The following is a 22,904-nucleotide window of genomic DNA, read 5'->3' on the forward strand; positions in this document are numbered from 1 at the left end:
CAGGCCTTCAGAATTTTGAGGTACTGGATGACACGCCTTTTTTAAATATATTTTTTTTAAGCAATGCAGATAGGTATATTCATGTTTGACTGTTTCCCACCTGTCAGGCCTGTAATCTCACTACAGAGATTTTAAGCAACATGTTAAGGCTGCACCAGCTCCATTATAACCACTGCTTAAATAGGACCTTGCGCTGCACCACCAAATGCAGCACATGTTCTGGTGGTACTTGATATGACAGCAGTCCCAAAAGGTGCGTTGCTGAGTGTGCGGTGGGAAGAGTGGGTGGGCTGGAAGTACAGGGGGGTTGTAAGCCTGCTTTTTGCTTTTAGTATTTCAGTTTTATTGATCTTGAAATAACAAGTCACTAAAAATTGCTACAAAACCCATCAGTCAAAACAAGATCAAAAGCAGGCCTATAGAAAAGATGCCTGCTTGAGGAAAAGACCTTGATGATGGCTTTGGAAATACAAGAAAGCACATCTTTAAATAATGTTTATAGCCTCAAAACTGCTCTGTTCAGACAGATTATAAAATTAGATAAAACTATCTATTGCTTTGAGTGATGACAGGAAAATGAACGTTTCATCCTCTACAGAACCAGGAATCTTCAGATAAGATTTGTCTCTGCCATTACGAGATAAATCACTGTGGGTCTCATGCTGCTGTAATTTACACCAGTTATAACTAGTGTAACTTGAAAGCCTTCACTCAAGTTACTCCATCTTCAAGTAGCTAAGAGGAGAATCAGGTTTTAGATAGAGATAACTAAGAGGTTTTAGAAACCTTCATTAGTTCCTTGCATTTTCCTTGAAGCTGTGCCATTCTTGGGCTTATTTTATCTTTGCTATTCATCAGACCATTTTTTCTAAGCATACAGTGGGTAGAGGTGTAGGTAAGTATTTCTTTTCATATAGTTTTTTCTACTTGTCTTATTTGCCCTTGAATTCTTAGGTATTCCTTTTTGCAATAGCAAAATCATTGTTGAGGCTAACCTTGTCTCTCAAACCTACTGAATATACTCAGAAAAAAAAAAGGGGGGGGAAGCTTTGTGAATACTAAAAAAAAAGATGACAAAAAACTTCATATCCCATTAGAAAGTGTCTAGATGACAAAGCAAAAAATTAAAACAAATTCTGATTTAAACCACTGCAATGACATTTCCTATTCTCCAACTGAAAATGTACCTGACTTGTTAAAAAACTCCAGTCCACTCTGAAGTTAGTAGTACACTCAGAAGAAATGGTAGCTTTGTGTCATCGAATGCCACTTGCATGTGACATCAGTTAAGGTCTGCAAGAAAGAGAATGACTGAACCTCAACATCCACACACACGCACAGAGCGCCCTATCAGGAACACAGATTGCAAATAGGCTGATTCTGCTTCCGTCTTAAACCAATGCCCACAGCTCTCAGACTTACTTGTGTGAAGTATCAGAACTCAGAGAAAGAGAGAGAGCGTGCCTGAGCTTGTATGCTCTGCCGGATTAGTTTGATGTCAGGTACATTACTGTACAACAGCCATAAATGTCTCAAAATAAATTTGGTATTGAACAGTAATAACTTTGCTGTAAGGATGGCAGACTGAGGATATTGGAAAATAGAACGTTAATAGGGAAGGATGGCATCTGTTATTAGATTAATTAATACAGTTAGGGGGGGAACCTTTTGGACACAAAAGTCCTTCTTCAGACACAGAACTCTGAAGGACTGACCAAAAAACTGTCTATTTTCCTTCCCAATCATATTGGCAAATCTAGTGAAACAAAGTATCTCACCTCCTCTCATGCCGTTTGCAGAATTTACTCTGTGCATTTGAATATCAAAGCATTGTTCCTCTTCCTCCCAACTTTTCCAAATTTTGCTACCAAATACAGGAGCAGTAAGAGTAAGGCAGGTGTGTCTGATCACCACAGTCTTAGAATTTGGAGGGGCGTGGTGGTGAAAGAGTATTTAGCTGCTATATTTAGCATGTAAGTTATAACATTAAAATGTCATAAGAATATTTTGTTTTCAACAAAAATTGACTACACTGGCTTTTCGTTCTTTATACATTTAGTTCCTCTGCTGGACTCAGTCTCCATAAATTCTATTATTATATGCAAATGAAAAAGAGCACGTGCCTGCCTCTCTTTGTATATGTATATATAAACAAATTTTAAGTGCTGATATCTCATATGTTCTTTTGGCACTTTCCGACTTCCTACAGCCCCCCAGCAGGAGCAGATGAACGACCTTGCTTACAGGAATCCATTTTTGTGAGCTGCATTGCAGGTGGCCAGGAGGAGGTTTTTCAGTAATGAGTTCAAGCTGGCTCATACCAATTGTGGTTCACTCATTTCCCACTTAGCAATATATTCCATGGCACATCCCAATAAAGTAATCTTCACTCAGGAAACAGAAGCCGCCTCTTTTCTTTGTCATTGTAATTTAAAAACTCCAGTTTCATTCTATCCTTGGAGCCAGGGTCCAAGCTCAATTAAATCAGTGGAAAGATTACCAGGGATTTTAACTGCTTTTGGACCAAAGCCAAGGTGAATGCTTTATTCAGTTTTGTAAAGACTACCTAAATAAATTTACATCAGAGAAGCCCATTTCTCACTCCTATGATTTCAGGTAAAGAACAATATTCATCTTGGTAAGAGTTACTTTGTCCCCCACTGGTAGTATATCCATCTATTAACATCTGCCATCACTATTCAGTAGCTTGATACTCAGAGATAGAGCCTGCATGGGTGAAAAGTATCATCTTAAAGATATGTAAATCCTTACAGTAACTCCAGGACGGCAATGGCTTCAGTAGGAACTTCTCAAGCAAGCACTTGTGAATCACTAAAATTGATTTTACTTTCAGTGCACAATCAACTCTTTCATTATTCCAAACAGTACTGAAATAAGTTACATACATGAAGACTGAGTTATCACTTTATGCTGTTTTCTCCTCTGATGGCTTTCTGCCTTGGGTCTGCCCCTTTGCTCCAGGAAGTATGAACAAGACTTCACAGCAATACAAAAAGCAGGATCAAATGAAGGACATGCCTGTCAGGTTGCCCGCAATGGGTCAACTGTAAGAATTATTTCACCAACAGGAAGAACACACACATATTTGAAGCCTTCAATCATCTTTTGTACGTTGGCAGAATCTGGCAATGAACCAAAGCTCTGAACTGCAACTTCTTGGGGTCATACACCTTGGTAGTTTGCACAATTATCATTTTTAGGAAGCAGAAACCAACTCTACAACAACAATTGTCACTGCTGCAGAAAGAGTAGGAACCAGGTAGTGGTGGTAGAGTCAGAGATATTTCTGGAGGAGCCCTAGATGCACTTCAGGCAGGGAACACAGGTAGAGAGCACTCTATACACAAAGGTACACTTCAGTGATTCTGCACCCATGCAAAGTCATTGCAATGACAGTAGGATTAAGCCAGCATACAGAAAGCATCCTGAGCATCCCCAGCACCACCTGAATCTCATACTTGAAAGCAATGCCTTCTTTACAGGGCCAAAAGAACCATGGGATGTTATTTCATTCTTACATATAACCTGAGTACATTAGGCCACCCACACGACAACATTACATAACAACATTAACATAAACTTAAGTTTAACTTAAGTCAGTTTAGAAAGTTATTTTCCAAGTTTCTAAATTGCACTGATGCTTACTAAAGGATGTGTTTTGCCTTTATTTACGAAGAATTTTTAAAGGAGTAATAAATTGATCTATTCATAAACAGTCAGAAAAATTAATAGCAAAGTAGTCTGGGCTAAAAGGATTCACCTTCCTGCAGGTGGTCCACTGTTTCTTTAATTTCACATTCACTGGCTAGTGCCCCTAAAACTTAACTTTTTTGGCAATAAATCTGGGGATGCTTACAATTTCTAACCATTGTTTTACAGATGAGTACAGTTGAAGGAATTAATCTTTCTGGAGTATAAGGTTTAAAGAATTAAAAAATGAAAAATATTCCACAGATGTGGTTTTTATATTTGTACATCTACAACTACTCCCAGTTTTGTGGGCCATTATTTTGTCTGCAGTGTTACAGTGGTTTATATTTCATGTTTACAACAGTGTATCATATGCTCCTTTTCCACTAAGTTTAGTGAATAAGGAAAGATGCAATGTGCTACAGAAGGTGAGAGAGTTCTGCTGAATCTGAATAGCCACTTTCACCCTATGCATCATGCAAAAAGATATGCCTCATTTAAAAGTTTGTAAGATTACATTTCAGGAAGAGACCTACACCTTTCTTTGCTCCTAAAACAAAAAAACCTCACATTTAATGTTAAGTGCATACCTACATGACTAGCTGAATCAAAATAGTACTATTTGAATGGCTTAGATCCTTCAATGGACATGGCGTTATTGAAACTACTGAGACTCCCTCCCACCCCGGCCCCAGCTGACCATAACACAAATATAGTCCTCTTGTTACTAGGAAATAATCTGCATTTCTTAATGGCACAAAGGTGCAATTTTCCCTCCTAGCTAACAGACATAAGACCTTCATTTGTCTTGTTATACAAATAAGAGAATCAATTGTTTAGAAGCATCTGGATCATTCCCTGTTAAGTCAGGCACAGAAGCAGCCCTGATCTGTAACATTTCATTTAGTCCATGGAGGAAAAAAGCACACGCCAAAAGATTTCCTTAGAGGATTCTGTATGGGTAGAAATAGAAGGAAGGTTTTCCAGGGGTGTTAGACCACGTTTTCTGTTACGACTTTCACACAACAACCTTGGCCAAAACTACTAAGAGAAAAAAGCAGGATATAATACATAAGGAACTGATTAAATGCATGTAGAAAGGAAGTTCTAGCTTAGATAACTGGTTTTGGTCTGCTGGTCAGCTGTATTTCTCAGACTGCTATTTATCCACCCACAATTACTACCTACCCAGCTGTATGAAAGCTGCTTGACAGAGCCAGAGTCAAACAGAACTCTGCAGCTGGGCTAGGGCAAGTTAAGTCTGGTCACAGAGAGAAGGAACAAGAAGTGGTTTCTGGAGCAGCAACTCCTATGCGAGGTGCCAATGGGGCACAGGGCCTCAAGCATTCCAAAAATCACTGGTCATGTATGGAAAATGCAGATACTAGAAAGAAGCCAAGGAAAGGCCTTCTCAAAACACCACTAAAAGGGGAAGAAAAGGAGATCTAGAAACTTCATGTTTCTACATGTGCACCTCTAAAATCCTGATAGCAGATACATACTATTTATTTTTATGGAAAGCCACTATTCCTGTTCACAGGCTTCTGTTTACAGCGAATATTATGAAACCTAACAAAAGCAATAATAGAAAGGGTAAAGAAATTATTATGTCTCCTACAAGCATACCTCTTTCCCACAGCAATCCAGAATTAGTTAAAGGAAGCTCTCCCAAGAAATTGACAGCACAAATCAGAAAAAGTTATGCAGTTGCAAAACAGTTATGGCAAAATGGGCAAGAAGAACTACCTGTTAAAGCTCTTCTTTCTAGTAAGAATCCACTAAGATTTGCATCAGTACTTCCATTCCAAATGTAAACATCTGCAGGAATCCTAATTTTAGCATGGTCCATCAAAGACAAAAGTCTTAATACAGGAAAAAGAAGAGAGCAAATCTCTCAAACCTTTCCCTTTCCAATTAAAGATTCAGAGCAGATGTAGTTATCCTCAGCAGAACAAGGCTGCTGGATCCTCTAAAATCTGACACAAACCACCCTTTAGTAGCTGTGAATAGGCCTACAAGGCTCAGGGAAAGATTTGGGGGGATGTGGGGAAGACATAACTCAGAAATTCCTTACTTCCAAGTCCTATTCTCACATCGTTGCTTAACTCTGCTGATATCCCAAGTTCTTGGTGACTGCCAAAGCAACCATTAATTCACTTCTGTCAAAAAAAAAAAAAAAAGGCCCAAAGCCTCCTGGATCAACAGTTTTTGGAAACAATGGAAAATGTGTGATGCAGTGGCATAACATACAGGTTATTGGAATAGTATCTCATTCAAAACTACCACTTGCCAGTAATTCAAAATAAGGCGTTCTCATCCTAGAATACAAACATACACATAAGGAGTTAAGTGGTTTGAGTTCACACCCTACTCTAACCAAACTGCAGGTCACCCTTATTCAGCCAAGCTCCAACTGCCCTTAAACCCTGCTCTCCCATGACACAACTATACAACTTCATTTCAATGCAGTCTGGTAGAGCATTGTTAATTACAGAAGAAGTAATAACAAACAAATGCTAAAAAGGTCATGTATTTACACACGTTTTCAATGTGTCTCCTGAAACACCTACATTTGGTTCTAAGATGAACATGAAATGCTAACAACCAGCTAACATGGTTACTGTAACAACTCAGTCCTCCAATTAGACAGTAAATTCAACTGGAAAAGCAGGCAGAAAAATCCCTCCTTTCAACAGAAATGGCACCAGTGGGATAGAGATAGAGGATATCTTACAGAAAATCAGTAAGGCCTTGTAGATCATCAAGAGCATTCAGACTGACACCAAAAGCAAGAATTCCATGCAACGTTTGAAGAACAGTTAAAGAGTCAATGGGAAGCTGGTAGGTAGCAGCACTAGCTAACCATTTCCCCAATAAAATGGATAGGAAGTATGCAGCAGATTATAACCACACAAGTCTTCCTAACTCCTAAATTTAAAACAACTGACTTTAGAGAAAACATCTTGAGCTTTCTGTAAGGATGGTGATAATTACAGATCCAGTACTTCATTAAGTAAACCCCAACTCCCAACAAAATAGCAAAAAAAAAAAGCATAATTCAATAGCTATTCTTCCAAAATATTTACACTCCAGCTGCATGGCCAGAAGGGTAGAAATGCAGTCCAAATAGATGTCCATGAAGAAGTTATGGAAGTATTAGAAACCACAGAAGCGCCTGAGAATGGTCACGTAGGAAATGGGGCTTCTCCCCCTAAAAAGGTAGCAGGATCAATAGCCCAACTGAAGTGCATCTACACCAACACACGCAGCACGGGCAACAAGCAGGAGGAGCTGGAAGCCACTGTGCAGCAGGAAAACTATGATATAGTTGCCATCACAGAAACAGGGTGGGATGACTCGCACAACTGGAGTGCTGCAATGGATGGCTATAAGCTCTTCAGAAGGGAGAAGCGGTGGGGTATCCCTGCATGTTAGGGAGTGTTTTGATTGTCTAGAGCTTAATGATGGTGATGATAGGGTTGAACGTTTATGGGAAAGAATCAGGGGGAAGGCCAACAAGGCAGATATCATGGTGGGAGTCACCCAACCAGGATGAAGACGCAGACAAAATATTCTATGAGCAGCTGGGAGAAGTCTCACAAGCGCTAGCCCTTGCTGTCGGGGGGGACTTCAACTTACCAGATGTCTGCTGGAAATACAATACAGCAGAGAGAAAACAGCCTAGGAGGTTCCTGGAGGGTGTGGAAGATAACTTCCTGACACAGCTGGTGAGTGAGCCAGCTACGGAAGGCACACTGCTGGACCTCTTGTTTGCAAACAGAGAAGGACTTGTGGGTGATGCGATGGTCGGACGCTGTCTTGGGCGGAGCGATCACAAAATGATAAAGTTTTTGATTCTTGGAGAAGTAAGGAGGGGGGTCAGCACAACTGCTACCTTGGACTTCGGGAGAGCAGACTTTGGCCTGTTTAGGAGACTGGTTGACAGAGTCCCTTGGGAGGCAGTCCTGAAGGGCAAAGGAGTCCAGGAAGGCTGGACATTCTTCAAGAAGGAAATCTTAAAGGCGCAGGAGCAGGCCGTCTCCATGTGCTGAAGGATGAGCCAGTGGGGAAGACGACTGGCCTGGCTAAACAGAGAGCTTTGGCTGGAACTCAGGTAAAAAAGGAGAGTTTATGACCTTTGGAAGAAGGGGCAGGCAACTCAGGAGGACTACAAGGACGTCGTGAGGTTATGCAGAGAGAAAATTAGAAGGGCCAAAGCCCACCTACAGGACAATCAGGTGGTCAGGCCTACAGCACATACAGGACACCTACAGCACATACAGGACAATCAAGTGGTCAGGCCCAGTCAGCATGGGTTTATGAAAGGCAGGTCCTGCTTGACTAACCTGAACTCCTTCTATGACAAGGTGACCCGCTTAGCGGGTGAGGGAAAGGCTGTGCATGTTGTCTACCTAGGCTTCAGTAAAGCCTTTGACACCATTTCCCACAGCATTCTCCTGGAGAAACTGGCTGCTCATGGCTTGGGCAGGCATACACTTCACTGGGTAAAACACTGGCTGGATGGCCAGGCCCAAAGAGTTGTGGTGAAGGGAGGGAAATCCAGTTCACGGCCAGTCACAGCTGGTGTTCCCCAGGGCTCAGTATTGGGGCCAGTGCTGTTTAACATCTTTATCTGGATGAGGGGATCGAGTGCACCCTCAGCGAGTTTGCAGATGACACCAAGTTGGGCAGGAGTGTTGATCTGCCTGAGGGTAGGAAGGCTCTGCAGGGGATCTGGACAGGCTGGATCGATGGGCCAAGGCCAATTGTATGAGGCTCAACACGGCCAAGTGCCAGGTCCTGCACTTGCATCACAACAACCCCATGCAATGCTACAGGCTTGGGGAAGAGTGGCTGGAAGGCTGCCTGGCAGAAAAGCACCTGGGAGTGTTGGTCAACAGGCAGCTGAATATAAGCCAGCAGTGTGCCCAGGTGGCCAAGAAGGCCAATAACATCCTGGCTTGTATCAGGAATAGTGTGGCCAGCAGGACTAGGGAAGCGATCGTGCTCCTGTACTCGGCACTGGTGAGGCCGCACCTCAAATACTGTGTCCAGTTTTGGGCCTTTCACTACAAGAAAGACATTGAGGTGCTGGACCATGTCCAAAGCTGGTGAAGGGTCTAGAGCACAAGTCTTACGAGGAGTGGCTGAGGGAACTGCAGTTGTTTAGCCTGGAGAAAAGGAGGCTCAGGGGAGGCCTTATTGCTCTCTACAACTCCCTGAAAGGAGGTTGTAGCAAGGTGGGTGTCAGTCTCTTCTCCCAAGGAACAAGCAATAGGACAAGAGGAAATGGCCTCAAGTTGCACCAGAGGAGGTTTAGATTGGATATTAGGAAAAATTTCTTCACTGAAAAGGGTTATCAAGCATTGGCACAGGCTGCCCAGGGAAGTGGTTGAGTCACCATCCCTGGAGGTATTCAGAAGACATGTAGATGTGGTGCTTAGGGACATGTTTTAGTGGTGGACTTGGCAGTGCTAGGTTAACAGTTGGACTTGATGATCTTAAAGGTCTTTTCCAACCTAAATGATTCTACCATTCTATGAAGGCACAGAGAAGGAATCCGTACTAACTTCAAATCTGATGTATTGCACATATCACTTCACAGATATTTTTGTAGACAGATGATGAACAGCCATTTCAGCTTAAGGTCAGATGGAAGAGTAAGTTTTAGTGAGAATCATGTTCACATACCATGGATTTTACCAGATATCTCTACACAGTTACAGTACAGCAGTCTACTTTCACATTACTTTATCTCTGTACCCTTATAAATTTTAGTCTCTCTCACCACACTGGCATACACAGGACTGGTCCAAGTACTGCTTCAAAGCAGCTTTGATAGCCATGCCACGGGGAAGAGGGAAGAAGGCAGAAGGAGGTGGCTCAGCTGTTCTGATGTACAATCATCCAATTGCAAATCAGTGATCCTAAACTAGTGGTACAGCAACCAGTAAGTACAGCACCAACATTCAACAAGGCATTCCCTGCTCTGCACATACACTCCTTCCTCCTCTCCTCCTCAAGAGACACCCCCAAGGGAAAAGCACAAAGGACAAAGAGGGAAAACTGAAGTAACAAAGGGGTGAAAAATGATTGATCTACGTATTTGTCCATTCATGCTGTGAGTGGCTGAAACATGCAAGCATACAATTACAAAACAAGCATACAAGCAGTTTTCCTTTCCTTACTTCCACAAAGTTTGCTACAATTCTACAAAGTTTTGAAAATATTTTATCAGAAGGTAAATGTTCGCGTGAATAAACTCAGTTAAAATCAAGTACACCTCTTTTTAAACTAAAGTATCCTCAAAGCCTATCCACTTGAACCACAATGCCCTCAACTGGTGGGCAACCTGGGAAGACATGACATTCTAGAAAAATAAAATTTTGACAAGCAAATTTTGAACTAAGATGAAGCACAGGAACTCTGAAATCTGATCTAAAAATCCCAATATTACAAATGCACTTGTAAACACTAAGACTGCTATCTCTTATACTGAAAAACATGATCCTATTGCTTTTACACACCCTTCACGTGTCTATATTCCTCTGTCTCTCATGTTACAGTAACACTGTGATCTTCCTGGGACTGGCACGGTTTCTTAGACTTTTATATACAGCACAGTGAAATCCTAGCCTATAAATAAAAGACCACACATGACAGCAACAGCAATAAGTCATTTTCTGTTAATAACCAGAAGAAAAAAAAAATATTTTATCCTCTCTCTTTATAACTATACACACCTAACTGTTTAGCTCAATAATGCATTATATTACACAGCATTACTAAAAGGCATATATACAAACTGCTCTAAAAGTAAAAACAAAATACATCTGCATAACAGAGATGGTGAATTAATTTTTCTGGGAAAAAAAAAATCAGAAGTATCTATGACATTCCATATTCGCCCCCTAAATTAAGGTAAAAAAATAATGAAACTGTATTTCCTAATGCCAGTTAACCTGAAAAAATTGATTTTATTTTCTGATCTTTTCATCCATTGAGAGTCCACAGTTGGCAGAAGAGAGCACACTGCAAACTGAAATGCCACACCATCATTACTGGGGCATGGAGCTAAGCTTTGAATCTATTGTTTTCTCCTGAACATACTTGCTTTGATATATGTGCTCTCTTAACCTTGTCAGTCTCACTCAATCATTTTCTTTTTGAAGTCTGAAAATGTAACAGTGAGAATGAAGTAAGGATTTCCTGTAAATCAGTCCTTTTGCATTTAGTTCATTATCTCCAATGTTTTTTCTCCTATTTTTATTGAATTGTCCAGTTTTAACGTTACAGTACTTATACTCTTGCTCAAAGAACATCTAAAATTTTGCATCTAGAAATGGCCTAAAAGAATGCCTTTCCTGTTTTCAATCTCACAATAAAAGAACTAATAAAACAACAAAAGGAAGTTTAAACAATCAGCCATCTTTAGGAGAAAAGGATGTTTAATTAAAAGCTGAATTATCATTGAAACAAATCCTCCCCCTAAACTGAAGGACAGTCAATGGTCCTCTTTTTTTTCATTCCAAGAAAGTTCTGTGCAGGAACTATCTTCATACACTTACACTCCTATTCAAAAAATTTGTCAGAACACATTGCTTCTCAGGTCTTCACCCATTTTTTTCACAAAATGTCAGACTAACTTAGGCAAGCAGGAGCTTGGACTTGATCACACTGAGAACAATTTCATACGATTTACTGAAATACACAGCCAGCAGCAGAGTCACTGGGATGGGGGACTTCATATAATTAGAGACTGAGCAGTAATGCCACCTGCATGGAAATGCCATGTCAGAACAAAAGTGAAATAGAAGGAGAAAACCACCCACCTTCTAGTCCACAGTAAGGAGGCCACTGAAATTTCACAAGACAGTTGTGAATAAAGTGTGTAACTCCAGAAGAAAGAGGACACTGACCGAGATTCCAGAAACACTGTCACAAAAATGTTGCCCTCACAACAGCAACTGTGTTAAAGCCTCCCAAGCTAGTCAAGCCCTCAGATTCATTTGCTCACTCTGCTTTTGCAGGTTTTTCTTAATTTTCTTTTTTTAGGAATGAACATTTTCTCTCCAGCTATCTTTGTGTTTTCTTTCTATCTGGACTAACTTATCATTGATTTATTGGGCTACACTTCCACCATGCTTTCATACTCTGGAGATAATGGTCAACAGCCTGACAAGGTACTGGAAAGAACAAAGAGGAAGAAAAACATAATTGCGACAACAGACAGGTGAAATATGGACATAGAGATATAAGATGACCAAACACATGACGTGTGTGTTCATTATATTTCTTTTTCTAGCACCAATATGCCGTACCCACATTGCATGAACAACAGTTATAAATAGATAACGAAGAGACTGTCCCTGCCCCAAATTGCTTACATTCTAGCTATCAAATGACAGCCAAAGCCAGACAAGCTCAGGAAGCAAGTTTACATGATGATTATAAAGGCTAAATGGATGCTATCTTACCTAGATGATTTGCTGTTTCCTTTTAAATGTATTTAATGTACATTTCTCTCACCACTTCACATGGAATTATACCATCCTTTCAAAGCCTTGGGTCAAGCAATTCTGCAAAATCTGTATTTAATCACTTTTAAAAGTAACAAAGAGATCTAAACAATATAACACTTTTGCTTAACAGTCAAAGCACTATAATTCTAGTAACCAGTCAAAAACTTTGATACTCATAAGTATATAATGATTACCAATATAAGCTTCTGGCAAGACTAACATTATCCAGTTATCCACAAGCACAGTTCTGCATATTGCATTCTTGAAAAACAACTGCACACTATTTCATATATCAAACCTGCATACAACATGCAGGAACTCTTATAACAGTGAACTACTCTCAATGCTGGTGACTCCACAGTATCACTGTCGATTGCTGATGGGCATGTAGTGTAATAAATAAGACTTGGTATAAGGTTTTCCTTTGTTTAAGGAGAAATCCACTATTAGCAATATAGTCACTAGCTTTAGTTATCCTATAACAACTTCTGTGGACATCATCTTCGTTACTACATATGGTTTGCAAGATAGTGATTCACATTCCATGGCTAGAATTAAGTGTTCTTCCTAGGTTTTCATTAAATTTTCCACTTGAATTTGCTATTTTGAAAACATAAAATCATCGGAATTTTCTGACGAAAGAGTGTAATTTCCTCCCCTGTTTCTCCCTTTGATTTTTCCTATGGTCTTTTAAAGACTAATAACTTCTTCTTCCTAACAAGCTGCCCAAACGACAAGGCACAGCGGGGGGATACATTAATGAAATCACAAATGCACAAAAATTACCAGGGTCAACAGCTATTTACATTACTATAGCAGTTAGGGATGCTAATAAAACACCAGGATCACAGGTACTGTAGAGATCCAGGATAAAGCATTGTGCCTGTCTCAGAGCTGCCAATAAAAGGAAAGGCAAACGACAGCTGATAGATACACATAGACGGGGAGGAAGGACAAAAAGGGGCAAGAGCATGACAAACCTGGTCAACATAATGGGCAGTGGATTCAGCATATTTTGGGTTGACCTTTCACAAGTATTTTGTTTATCATGACCTTAAGGAGAGTTTTAAGAATGGCATTTAAAGAAAGACAATGAAGGCGCAGAGGATCTTTACAGCGCCACTTCTCTAACATGAAAGACAGCATAGGAAAAAACAAAAAGGTACCCATCTGAATTTTTATATTAAGTGAATTAAAAGGCTGGCATTACTGGCCTGTGACAGTAACTGACATTTAGATCATGAATCACAGGTAACTAGCAGCATGGGCTACACTGGAAAATACAAGATGAAAGGCATATTTTCGATGCGGAAGGGTAGCACTATCAAGGAAACAGATAAGGTGGTCAGGAGTTTGACTACAGAAATTACCTTTTCAGTAGGATTCAGATAACCTTGAAAAAACTGTGAAAAACAGTGAAAACAGTAAAAACCATTGGATACTTGATTTTCATAATGTATACTATGGGAGATGAAACAGTATGGGAAAAATCAAGAGGCACGGAGAGTCTTAGAGGACATGAGAGGCTGGGATGAACTTCTGCACACACTCCTTTTATGTTTAATATGCACTACAGAAAAAATTTAAAGGTGAAGGTTTATTTGTTAGTTTGTTTCTACATTTAACTTTCAGCTTGTATGTATACAGAAATAAAGCACATTCCTTAAGTCATTTATGGATAGTCAGTCATCACACTGATTCCAATTTCTATGACAAATGGAACTTTACGAGACACCAAGTAAGAAACACTTTCATTCTCTTGTAATCTCCACCATGAAAATGTTGATCTGGATCTAGAATCTGAACAAAAGTGTACACACAACTTCTGAAAAGGTGTTATTCCAAAGGATGACAGGCAGTCTTTCGGCCAAAAAAGATACCTCACACCATTCAAAGTGTTTAGAGATCGAACACACAAGCTGCGTAGTGAGTTCAATAATCACCATTCACAATGTAATGTTAATATTTATTCACAGTCCCTGGCACACCTCCAAGATTTTCTTTTAATTTTGCACATTCAGAAGATAAAAGGTGAGAGCATTAGGGAATATTGCACATCGCAAACTTTTTATATTTTGCTGAGAAAAGGACAACTACAAGAAAGAATTTAACACTCTTTCCCTCACCCCACATGCAGACAAAGACTGAAGTCTTAGCAAAGCCTTGGGCTCTAAAACCATAAATGGCATATAGAAGACGAGTACTTATACTGGCAATAACTATACTTTTTAAACAATAGAACTTAAGAATCAAGTGACACAATGGAATTAGTAGGCAGCATGTTTAAAGCAAGCAACCTGATGGATAATTAAAATGCCATCAGCACGTGGTTAACATTGCCATTTTTTTTGTGGTAACCAAAAGACAACCTGGTGAAAGAGGAATTAATGGACAGTGGGCCCAACAACACATAATTACACCAATGGATAATGGGTGCATCTCAGCCTAGAGTCAGAAAGCTCTTAAATTATCATTCTTTAGGGAACAGTAGGGTAAGAAAAGGGAAGTGTGTTCATATTTCTGATATATTTCTGTGTTCATTTACTGGCCACTGGACAAGACTGTGGTAGGTGGTCCTGCAGCCTCACCCAATGTGACAGTACCTATGTGCAGCATGGGGAAATACATGGCAGTTGCTGACGTTTTTTCAATAGCTGAGATGGCACCAATAAAGAGAATAAAAACAGGATGGCAGAATCAGAAGACCATCTCCCACAAAGGCAATGTTTCACCACTATTGCACATAAGTTTCTTGGATACACAGGCTACTTATTTCTAACAGACTCTGGCTCTCCTACCCTACAGTTCTTCATCTTTTGTTGCCTCCATCCACCATAAACTGTTTTACAGTAGATTGCAAACCAGGGGAATTCCTTCCTCCAAAGTGATGGCACGCTAAGCACACTGGATTTATGAACTTTCAGGTAGTACCAAAATATAAAGGAGGAATCTTATCACCAAAGAGTTAGTGCAGAATACCCCTTCTTCATACTGCACTGCTCTGAAACACTGACCTGGTCCACAGTTAGGGCAAAGTAGCCCAACTGTGCCAAGATCAAGAAAAAAACAAGCATCTCAGTCTTCCAGCAAACACTTCAGGAGGCTACAATCAGCCAAAATTCCTTTCCCCTCCAAGGTCTCTAGAAATCACAAATACGTTTTTAAAGGGATCGGAAGAGGTCACGAAGATAAACTTAAGTTGCATTCTTGGCTCTTCCTGTGGTATGATGTGCCACTTTAGGAAAGACATTTTCCCTCCCCTGTGCCTCACTTTATCCATCTCTAGCACCAATACACCCACACTGAAGTCCTTTCCAAAAGTGCTTAAGATCTATGGACAGAAAGTACCCTATAGAGAGCTATGTTGACATTTCAACAGAGAGCAGCAGCAGCAAAAAAAAAAAAAAAAGGCTGGTTTTGTCATATGGATGAAGACAGTCTTCTCCCACCTAGAGCCCCACACAAGACAGACAGCAGTAGTCCATATGCATGCAGTTCACACATGCAAGGCTACAGCTAAAAAGGAATATTCCAGCCTCCCTTGGGCTGCATACATAAAACAGGCTTTCACTCCAACTAGAAAACACAGATTGTTTGGTGCATTGGACTAGGAATGAATAGTATACAGAAGGTGGACAGAAATATTCTAATGGAGCCTTTCTCTCCTATCTCTCTCTCTGTAGGGAGTCATTTTTGCATTGAGCCAAAACCAAGTTATACATCTTGGCCAGCTTTCAGCTCAAACGTCAGCAGAGTACCAAACTCTTCTTAGCAGGGTTATACAAGTGGAAAGGGGTGGGTAAAAATTTGTCTGAATAAAAGACCAAGTGCTATAGGATTACAAAAAAACTATTTAAAAAACAACACTTCTGCATTTCTATAATCCAGCAGTAAATAAAGGAAACCAGAAGCATTGTTGGTGATGGTTGGCTTTTTTTTTTAAATAGCTCATTGATTTTGGACTGCATCCATCTCCAGCATTGTGACTACACTTCATATAGTAATTAACTACAAACCAGAGTGCACTTCTCCAGCCAAGTCTTTTTTGTTTTGTAAATTTCATTGCACTTCAACACCATTAACCAGCCATCCCTCTTTCAAGATGATACTCCTAAGTTCAGTAAAAAAAAGTATCAGCAATGCTGCAACTCAGCCAAATTAAAACGGAGAATGTTTTTGACTCCATATGGCTCTGAACGCCAGTGTACTATATTACTTATTTCTGGGAATGTTCAAGTCAGTTGATTACTAGGCCCACTGCTGGTATCCATTCCAAGACCCACAGAAACCAGCCAACCCTTCCCATTCACCAGGGAAGATACCAAATCAAAAACTTTGTGCTTAAGGACTTTTTGTATCAACTGGGCATTAATTTTCAGGCATTTTACTGACAACCAGGAGTCCTGGGCTCCATCCCTGCTACTACTAGGTTCCCCCCTCTGCCTTGGACAATTCATGTCCTTCCCAGTTGCCTGCTTGGATCAGATGATAACAGGGCAGGAAAATATGCATGCACAGCGATGTCACTGCAACTCCTGCTATTAGAAACAGCAGCAAGGAGATTTCCCAACTAGCATCTCCCCATTCCATATAAAGCAGAACATAAGCACAGCTTTGCCAAACCCCTTGAGTTAGGAGTGAGAGGAACAGAGTGCTATACAAAGCTAATCTACCCTCCTATAGCTGGGAGATTATGGGAACACCTGGCCCTGCCATTTGACGCCCCAAGGTCAAATGAATGCTATTTCAGAGAAACAACACAAAATCATTGCTTTATGACCAACATTATTTCATTCATGAAAGCTTTCTCTTCAGAGGCTGTGAGTGAACAATTCCTATTGCCTGCTGTAAAAACAAAAAGTGCAGCAAAGAATAGGTTGTTGGGTTTTTTTTTTAAACTGCTGAGCTCAAACAAAGCTTTTCACTGTATCTGATACCTGCTAATTCGGTGACTGAAATGTGACAGGGGTTTCAAAGTATCTTGTTCTGCCTCTCTGCAGAGACCATCAGCAGAACAAATAAGTTACCAGTGTTTGGATTCTCATTACCTCAAATTAGCCTCAGCATAAGATGACAGGAACAGAGCCAAGCTTTCTGTGGGTCCTTACGTGGCACCTGTTAGCAGTCCATAAAGGACACAGAAAAGACAGGGCAGATTTCTCTGCCCACAACAAAGCTTTCCTGTCAGACTATTGATACCTCTTTCTGACAGCAACTTTCAGCCTGCACATGCACACCACTTTTAATCCACTAACAATGAATCAGTTGCCTTGCTTGGAAGTGTCCCCAAGGAGTGGAAGGACTGCACGAGGGAATTGGGGTTAAGGGGAATAGAAGGATGACTGTGCTAAGTAACAAGTAGTATCACCACAAAGACATAAATCTAAGCTAAAACAATACATTTGTTTACATTCAAGCCTAAAAAAGTTGGGACAAAGAAAACAGTAAGTTCAAAGGAGAATCTTCCGGTTATCAAAGGGGAAAGCGAATTACAAAATGAAAGCATCCTGTTTGATCATTCGTTCAAATAGTTCTGCTGGGCATTTGAGGCTACAGCTACAGGAGCAAAGACAGAAAGATGAGCACATCTTTGGATGGGACAAACTGATCCGCTCCAAAATGCATCCAAAACAAAGTCACCTGTGAAGAGCCAGAAGGTGACATACTAGGATCATTACAACAGGTACATTCTCCTCTGTTCCTATTACAGTTTGGCATGCTTACACGTCTCATCCACTTACTCCACCTTGCCTTTGATTCCATTTGGAACAGAGAGTCATTAATAACACATCTATAGAGTGACTAATACCATGGTTATGACTTTTAGGCTACACCATGGACCAAAACATTAAGAGAAAGTGAATCCAGCAGCCTTCCATGAAACTCTCCCCCAGGGGGCCTGGTTACATTCAATATGCCAAACACCCAAAAGTTTTTGTGACAATGTATGATTTTGCAGGAGCTGAGTCTGATGACATGCTTCCCAAGCAGCCAGCTGGCCCTTTCATTCCTGCCTCTCTCCCTTCCTCCTGTCCTGGTACTAATGGGGAGGGCATTTTACAGCCTGCAGCTGATGCCAATGTGCCTTTTCCTACTAAAATCAGGTGTAACAGCAACATAATTAGAGACAGGAGTTCAAGCAAAACACACCCATGCAGAAGCTTGATTTATTAAGTGTTTGAACAAGGACTGGGTTGCTAATATTGAAAACTTTAAAGGGGGAAAAATAGCAGGATTGAACCATAGTGCTAAGGCTGTCCATATGTACAGATTGGGCATTAGCCCAAATATAACAAGCCTGCCCACAGCTGTGGTATATTTAATCAAGACTTACAGACTAATTATTTTGCACAACTAAATCCAGCACCTGTGAAAATTGTCTTATTTCAGCTGTGGGCAAAGCTATTTAAATAACATTTTCAATTTCAAGAAGAAAAACCCAGACAAAATCTCTTCAAGTCCAAAATGTCCACAGTCAACTGCAGTACCCAGGCAGTGTAGAGGGAGTATTTAACTAAACTCCTATCAAAACTCACACTCACATGAGAAAGCTCTTTCCTATTCAATACTTGTGGTATGTAATTGCAGGTCCTCAGAACTAAGTATCTTTTGACTTCCATGAAAGGAAATAAGGAGATGAGAACTTAAAAAAAAAAAATGTATCTGTTCCCCCCCTCCAAAAAAGCTGCTCTCTTTTCCCACTGAAATTTAATTCCCACCACTATGTTCTCAAAGCTGGACTCCTGAAAATCGGTTTCTTATACCATATTAGTCTTGAAAATTATTTCATCAGTATGGGTATAATATTAACAGTATTGTCTGTTAAAAGTGCATAAAAAGGAGTTAAGATTTCTTTTTCTCAGCAGCAGGCAGCAAGGTTAACTACTGCTTTGCTTTGACTACACTAAGAGTACTAAAAATGTGTACATATACAAGAAAGTAAATTGTGCATGAAAATTGTACGAGTAAACACCACCACACACAAATGAATAAATTGCTTTTTTTTAGCAAGTCAGAGCCAGTTCTCACTGCTGAAATAAACATGAAATCTGAAAGGCACCTGAAAGTTTCTAAAATAAGGATATTTCTTTTCTCAGACTTTAAATGTGCTTTTGGCACACTCACATTTTATCATTCAAAATAGCAACAAACCAAAACAGACCGAAAGGACAGAGTTAATTCAATGCAAAGATCTTCCCTCTCAGTAAATGTCTCGCACAGTACTACTCTTAGCAACAGAATGTTTATACAGCACAAGATAAAGAGAGAGGCTTTTCACTGACACCTGGGACAGAATCAAAGAACAAAAGCAGCTCCCAGTGCAAGAGAGAAAAGTTACGTTTTTCAAGTGTTCCCACCTAATGTAGACAGAAGGCCAGCCATAACAAGTTACAACAAACAACCTATTTACCCACTTCCAGAAAATGCTTGTAAATCTAAACTGTGTGAAATGTCTAACTACTACTTTCATTCCATCAAAAGGCTTCATCAGCAAGGGACAATAAAGCTGCTGGCTTGACCTAAAGGGGCTGGTAGGTTAATCTATTCTGACTTTTATTCAGTCATGATACTGAAAGATTGCTTGAATAACTTACCAGCATTTAACAATGCCAACAGTCACCCTTTTACAACAGTGCTCCTCCAAAGTGCCCTCCAACCAAATTTTTTAATCATGGGGGGATATTAAAATTTTTCAAAAAATAATTGTAAAATAAACCAAAATGCCATTTCTCACTCATTGGTAGAGGACAGAGCAAAGAGAGGTAAATGACCAAAAGCAGAAGAAAATTTTTATCTTGCCCTTGCACATCTCTTTCAGACTTCCACCATTGCTTGTCAATTTTAGATAATATGCTATCTCTTATTAACTGTCAATCACATCTTTTATTTATAGTATTTTCATTTAAATGGAAGAAACTACACAAAAAAAGCTATTTGATAAAACCTGCCTTGTAACAATAGGCTTAATCATACAGACCTCAACACTTTGTATTTTAATAACTACTGGCTTGTTTTCAAAACCCATTCCATGAGGGTGCTCGGCACTAAACATAGCAAAGCAGTGAGTTAAAATTAAGCACATAATGAGGCCCACAGAAGTCAGTGAACTGGATTCATCACTGTGATTGATTTAATCACTCAACTCTCATATATTTAAAGTTCACAGCCTATGCTTAAATGCCTTTCTGGAGAAAAGTCTCCAGTGCTCAACACTGTATAGTGCACAATCCTACACAAGCACTGTCCTCCCTTTAATAGCACAATAACCATCTGTATGAAGAAACTACATAGACTTACATCAACCTGCTAGAGCAAGGTAGCTTTGAGAACAGCAAGAGTTATGAGAACAAACTTTCAGTGCAGGTTCCTTCATGCATTCACATTTAAATGTGGGGCCATATTTCTTGAAAATGGATCACTCTTCATATGACCTGACAGGTAGTGAAACATTTTTACATGAAGAGAGAGCACTGTGTTCTCACTCGACATATCAGTTAGAGCACTTATTCTTCAACATCAACAAACAAATGCATTTTCATTTAACCTTCTACACCTGTAAATGGTTTGGCAACACAAGAGAATATCAAAAAGCACAACCAACCATCAGACACCTAAATGACATTTGAAAATGCCTTGAAAAAAATCCATGCCAATCTTTTTTAAAATGATCCGAATAACAAGGTCTAAGCTTAAATCTATTCCTAATTAGATTTAGGTAGATGCTTAAAATACCAGTCAAGATTAAGTGCCATCACCTTTTTCCAAAAGCAGGCTCATCAAACAACACAGAAGTAAACCATAAGCCAGTGACTACAGCATGCAATGCAAGAGAAATGAAAAACAAAGGAAAGAGCTTTTCCTTTTGATTGCAGAGGATACTTTTATAAACTATTCATAGGACTGCAGTACCTCAAAAATTCCTACCTTGAAAAGCTGTGATATGACCAACAATCATGTACTTCAGTTCAAAGTTCAGTGCCTGGATACTTTGAGTCCTCTCCCTTCGAACAGCTGCCTGGTAGCTTTCTTCCATTTTTTTGGTGCAACACGTTGGTGCTCTATGTTGACAGATCTGTAAATCTGACTCTTTAAGCAAACAAGAAAAACACAATAATTAGAAAACCTTCCAACTTACACCATAAAAATAAATAATGCTTCTTAATGTCAAAACAACCACCATGTTTAAAATGTTGAAACAAAACACAACCCATAAGGTTGTGCACTATACTTTGTGAAACGCAGTTGTTATCTCAAGGACTAATTTATGACTTTCACTTAAATTTGGATATCATCACATTACCAGCTGCAAACTTATTTTACACTGTTAAGAGCATTGGGCACAAAATCATCTAAACACAGTCAAAAGCACAGCACAATCACTGAAGATTCACATTCAAGGGGGCAATATTTCCACTGTACACCTTGTGCTAAGGGCATCAGAACTTGAACATCTGAGTGAAAACCATGCCTCAAATTAGGATCCAATATTCACCTCTGTAGTGCCTCAAGGAACCACCTATTCACCTCTTACACTTCAAAAATCTTTGAACCCCTAAGCAGCTCAACCAAAAAAAAAAACCCAACCCACAAAAAAACAACAAAAAAACCCCTTTTCTCTCCAGTTTTAACGTGTTTAGTTCCTTTCCGAATCAGATTTCGAAACAAAACAAGTGGCAATAGTTGCCACAAAAATACAATTGATTTCTGCAACTGCCTGAGTTTAGCTGTCTAGGGCCAGAGGTAAGAAACTGACTCCACATTGAGAGAGACCCAAGCCTACAACCCCTGGGAAGCCAGAGACTGCTACCTCAATTTCTAGGCTTAACTTGTAGTGAAAGTCAACAAGTATTCACCTGAACCAAAAAGAACTGGTTTTAAACTGCGTAGATGGAAATCTACTTAACAGCAACCTTGAAATTTTTGAAACCAAGTTCTAGCCTGCCTATATGTAATGTAAAGGCACTGAAATCACTCCCACCTCACAATGACAGAGAAAGTTGAAAGTTGATTAAAAACTTAATTTTTGTGGATTATTTTTTTATCATTTCATCATTGCATGTGTTTCATTAAGTTTAGTGTCCTTGATTAGGAAACCTACGTCACACAGAGTTGTGATGGACACTCAGGGTCTACACCATGGGATTTGCAGGTGCCAGAAAGTTCCGGAAAGGAGCTGTTACAGAGTACACATAAATATATTCTGTTGCTTCACAAATACATGTTTTAAGAAGGGGAGGAAAAGAAAGCCAAGGACTATTAAGTAGAGCAAATCCAAAACCAGAGGCACGCATAAAAAACTACCAGAGCCAAAATAGTCACAAAATATTAAAAAGCAGATACTTCTGATGCAATTTCTCAGTAAATCAAGTAAGAACACTCCAGCAGGAAGCCTCACGCCATGTTTCAGGCATTACCTTCCTCCACCTCGAGGTGGAAACGGTGGCTCTGAGGGAAAGGGGCTGCAGGTGCCCGCCTCCATCCCCAAACCTCAGGCCCCTGCACAGCTCTGGGGAAGGAGACACCCTTTCCCAGGAAGGCCGCTGCCATGCTGGGGGCCAAGCTCCGCGCTCCCGCCCACACCTGACAGCAGCCCGGTGGGAGGTCGGGCCCGAAGCAGCAGCGAGGCACTGGCACCATCCCTGCCGCCAGGCCCGGAGCTGGCCTGTCCCC

General features: G+C 40.1%; 1 protein-coding gene across 2 annotated transcripts in view; it reads right to left on the bottom strand.

Annotated features, from left to right (window-relative positions):
- LOC140653919 (glypican-5-like) overlaps positions 1-22,904 on the bottom strand; it is a 406,660-nt gene that overhangs the window by 357,507 nt on the left and 26,249 nt on the right. For both annotated transcript variants that reach the window (XM_072866654.1, XM_072866655.1), the window contains exon 2: positions 21,159-21,320. In XM_072866654.1, coding sequence (XP_072722755.1) covers positions 21,159-21,320 — 162 coding nt within the window. The remainder of the gene's footprint in view (positions 1-21,158; positions 21,321-22,904) is intronic.

This window comes from Ciconia boyciana, chromosome 7, assembly GCF_034638445.1.
Source record: "Ciconia boyciana chromosome 7, ASM3463844v1, whole genome shotgun sequence".
Lineage (NCBI taxonomy): Eukaryota > Metazoa > Chordata > Aves > Ciconiiformes > Ciconiidae > Ciconia > Ciconia boyciana.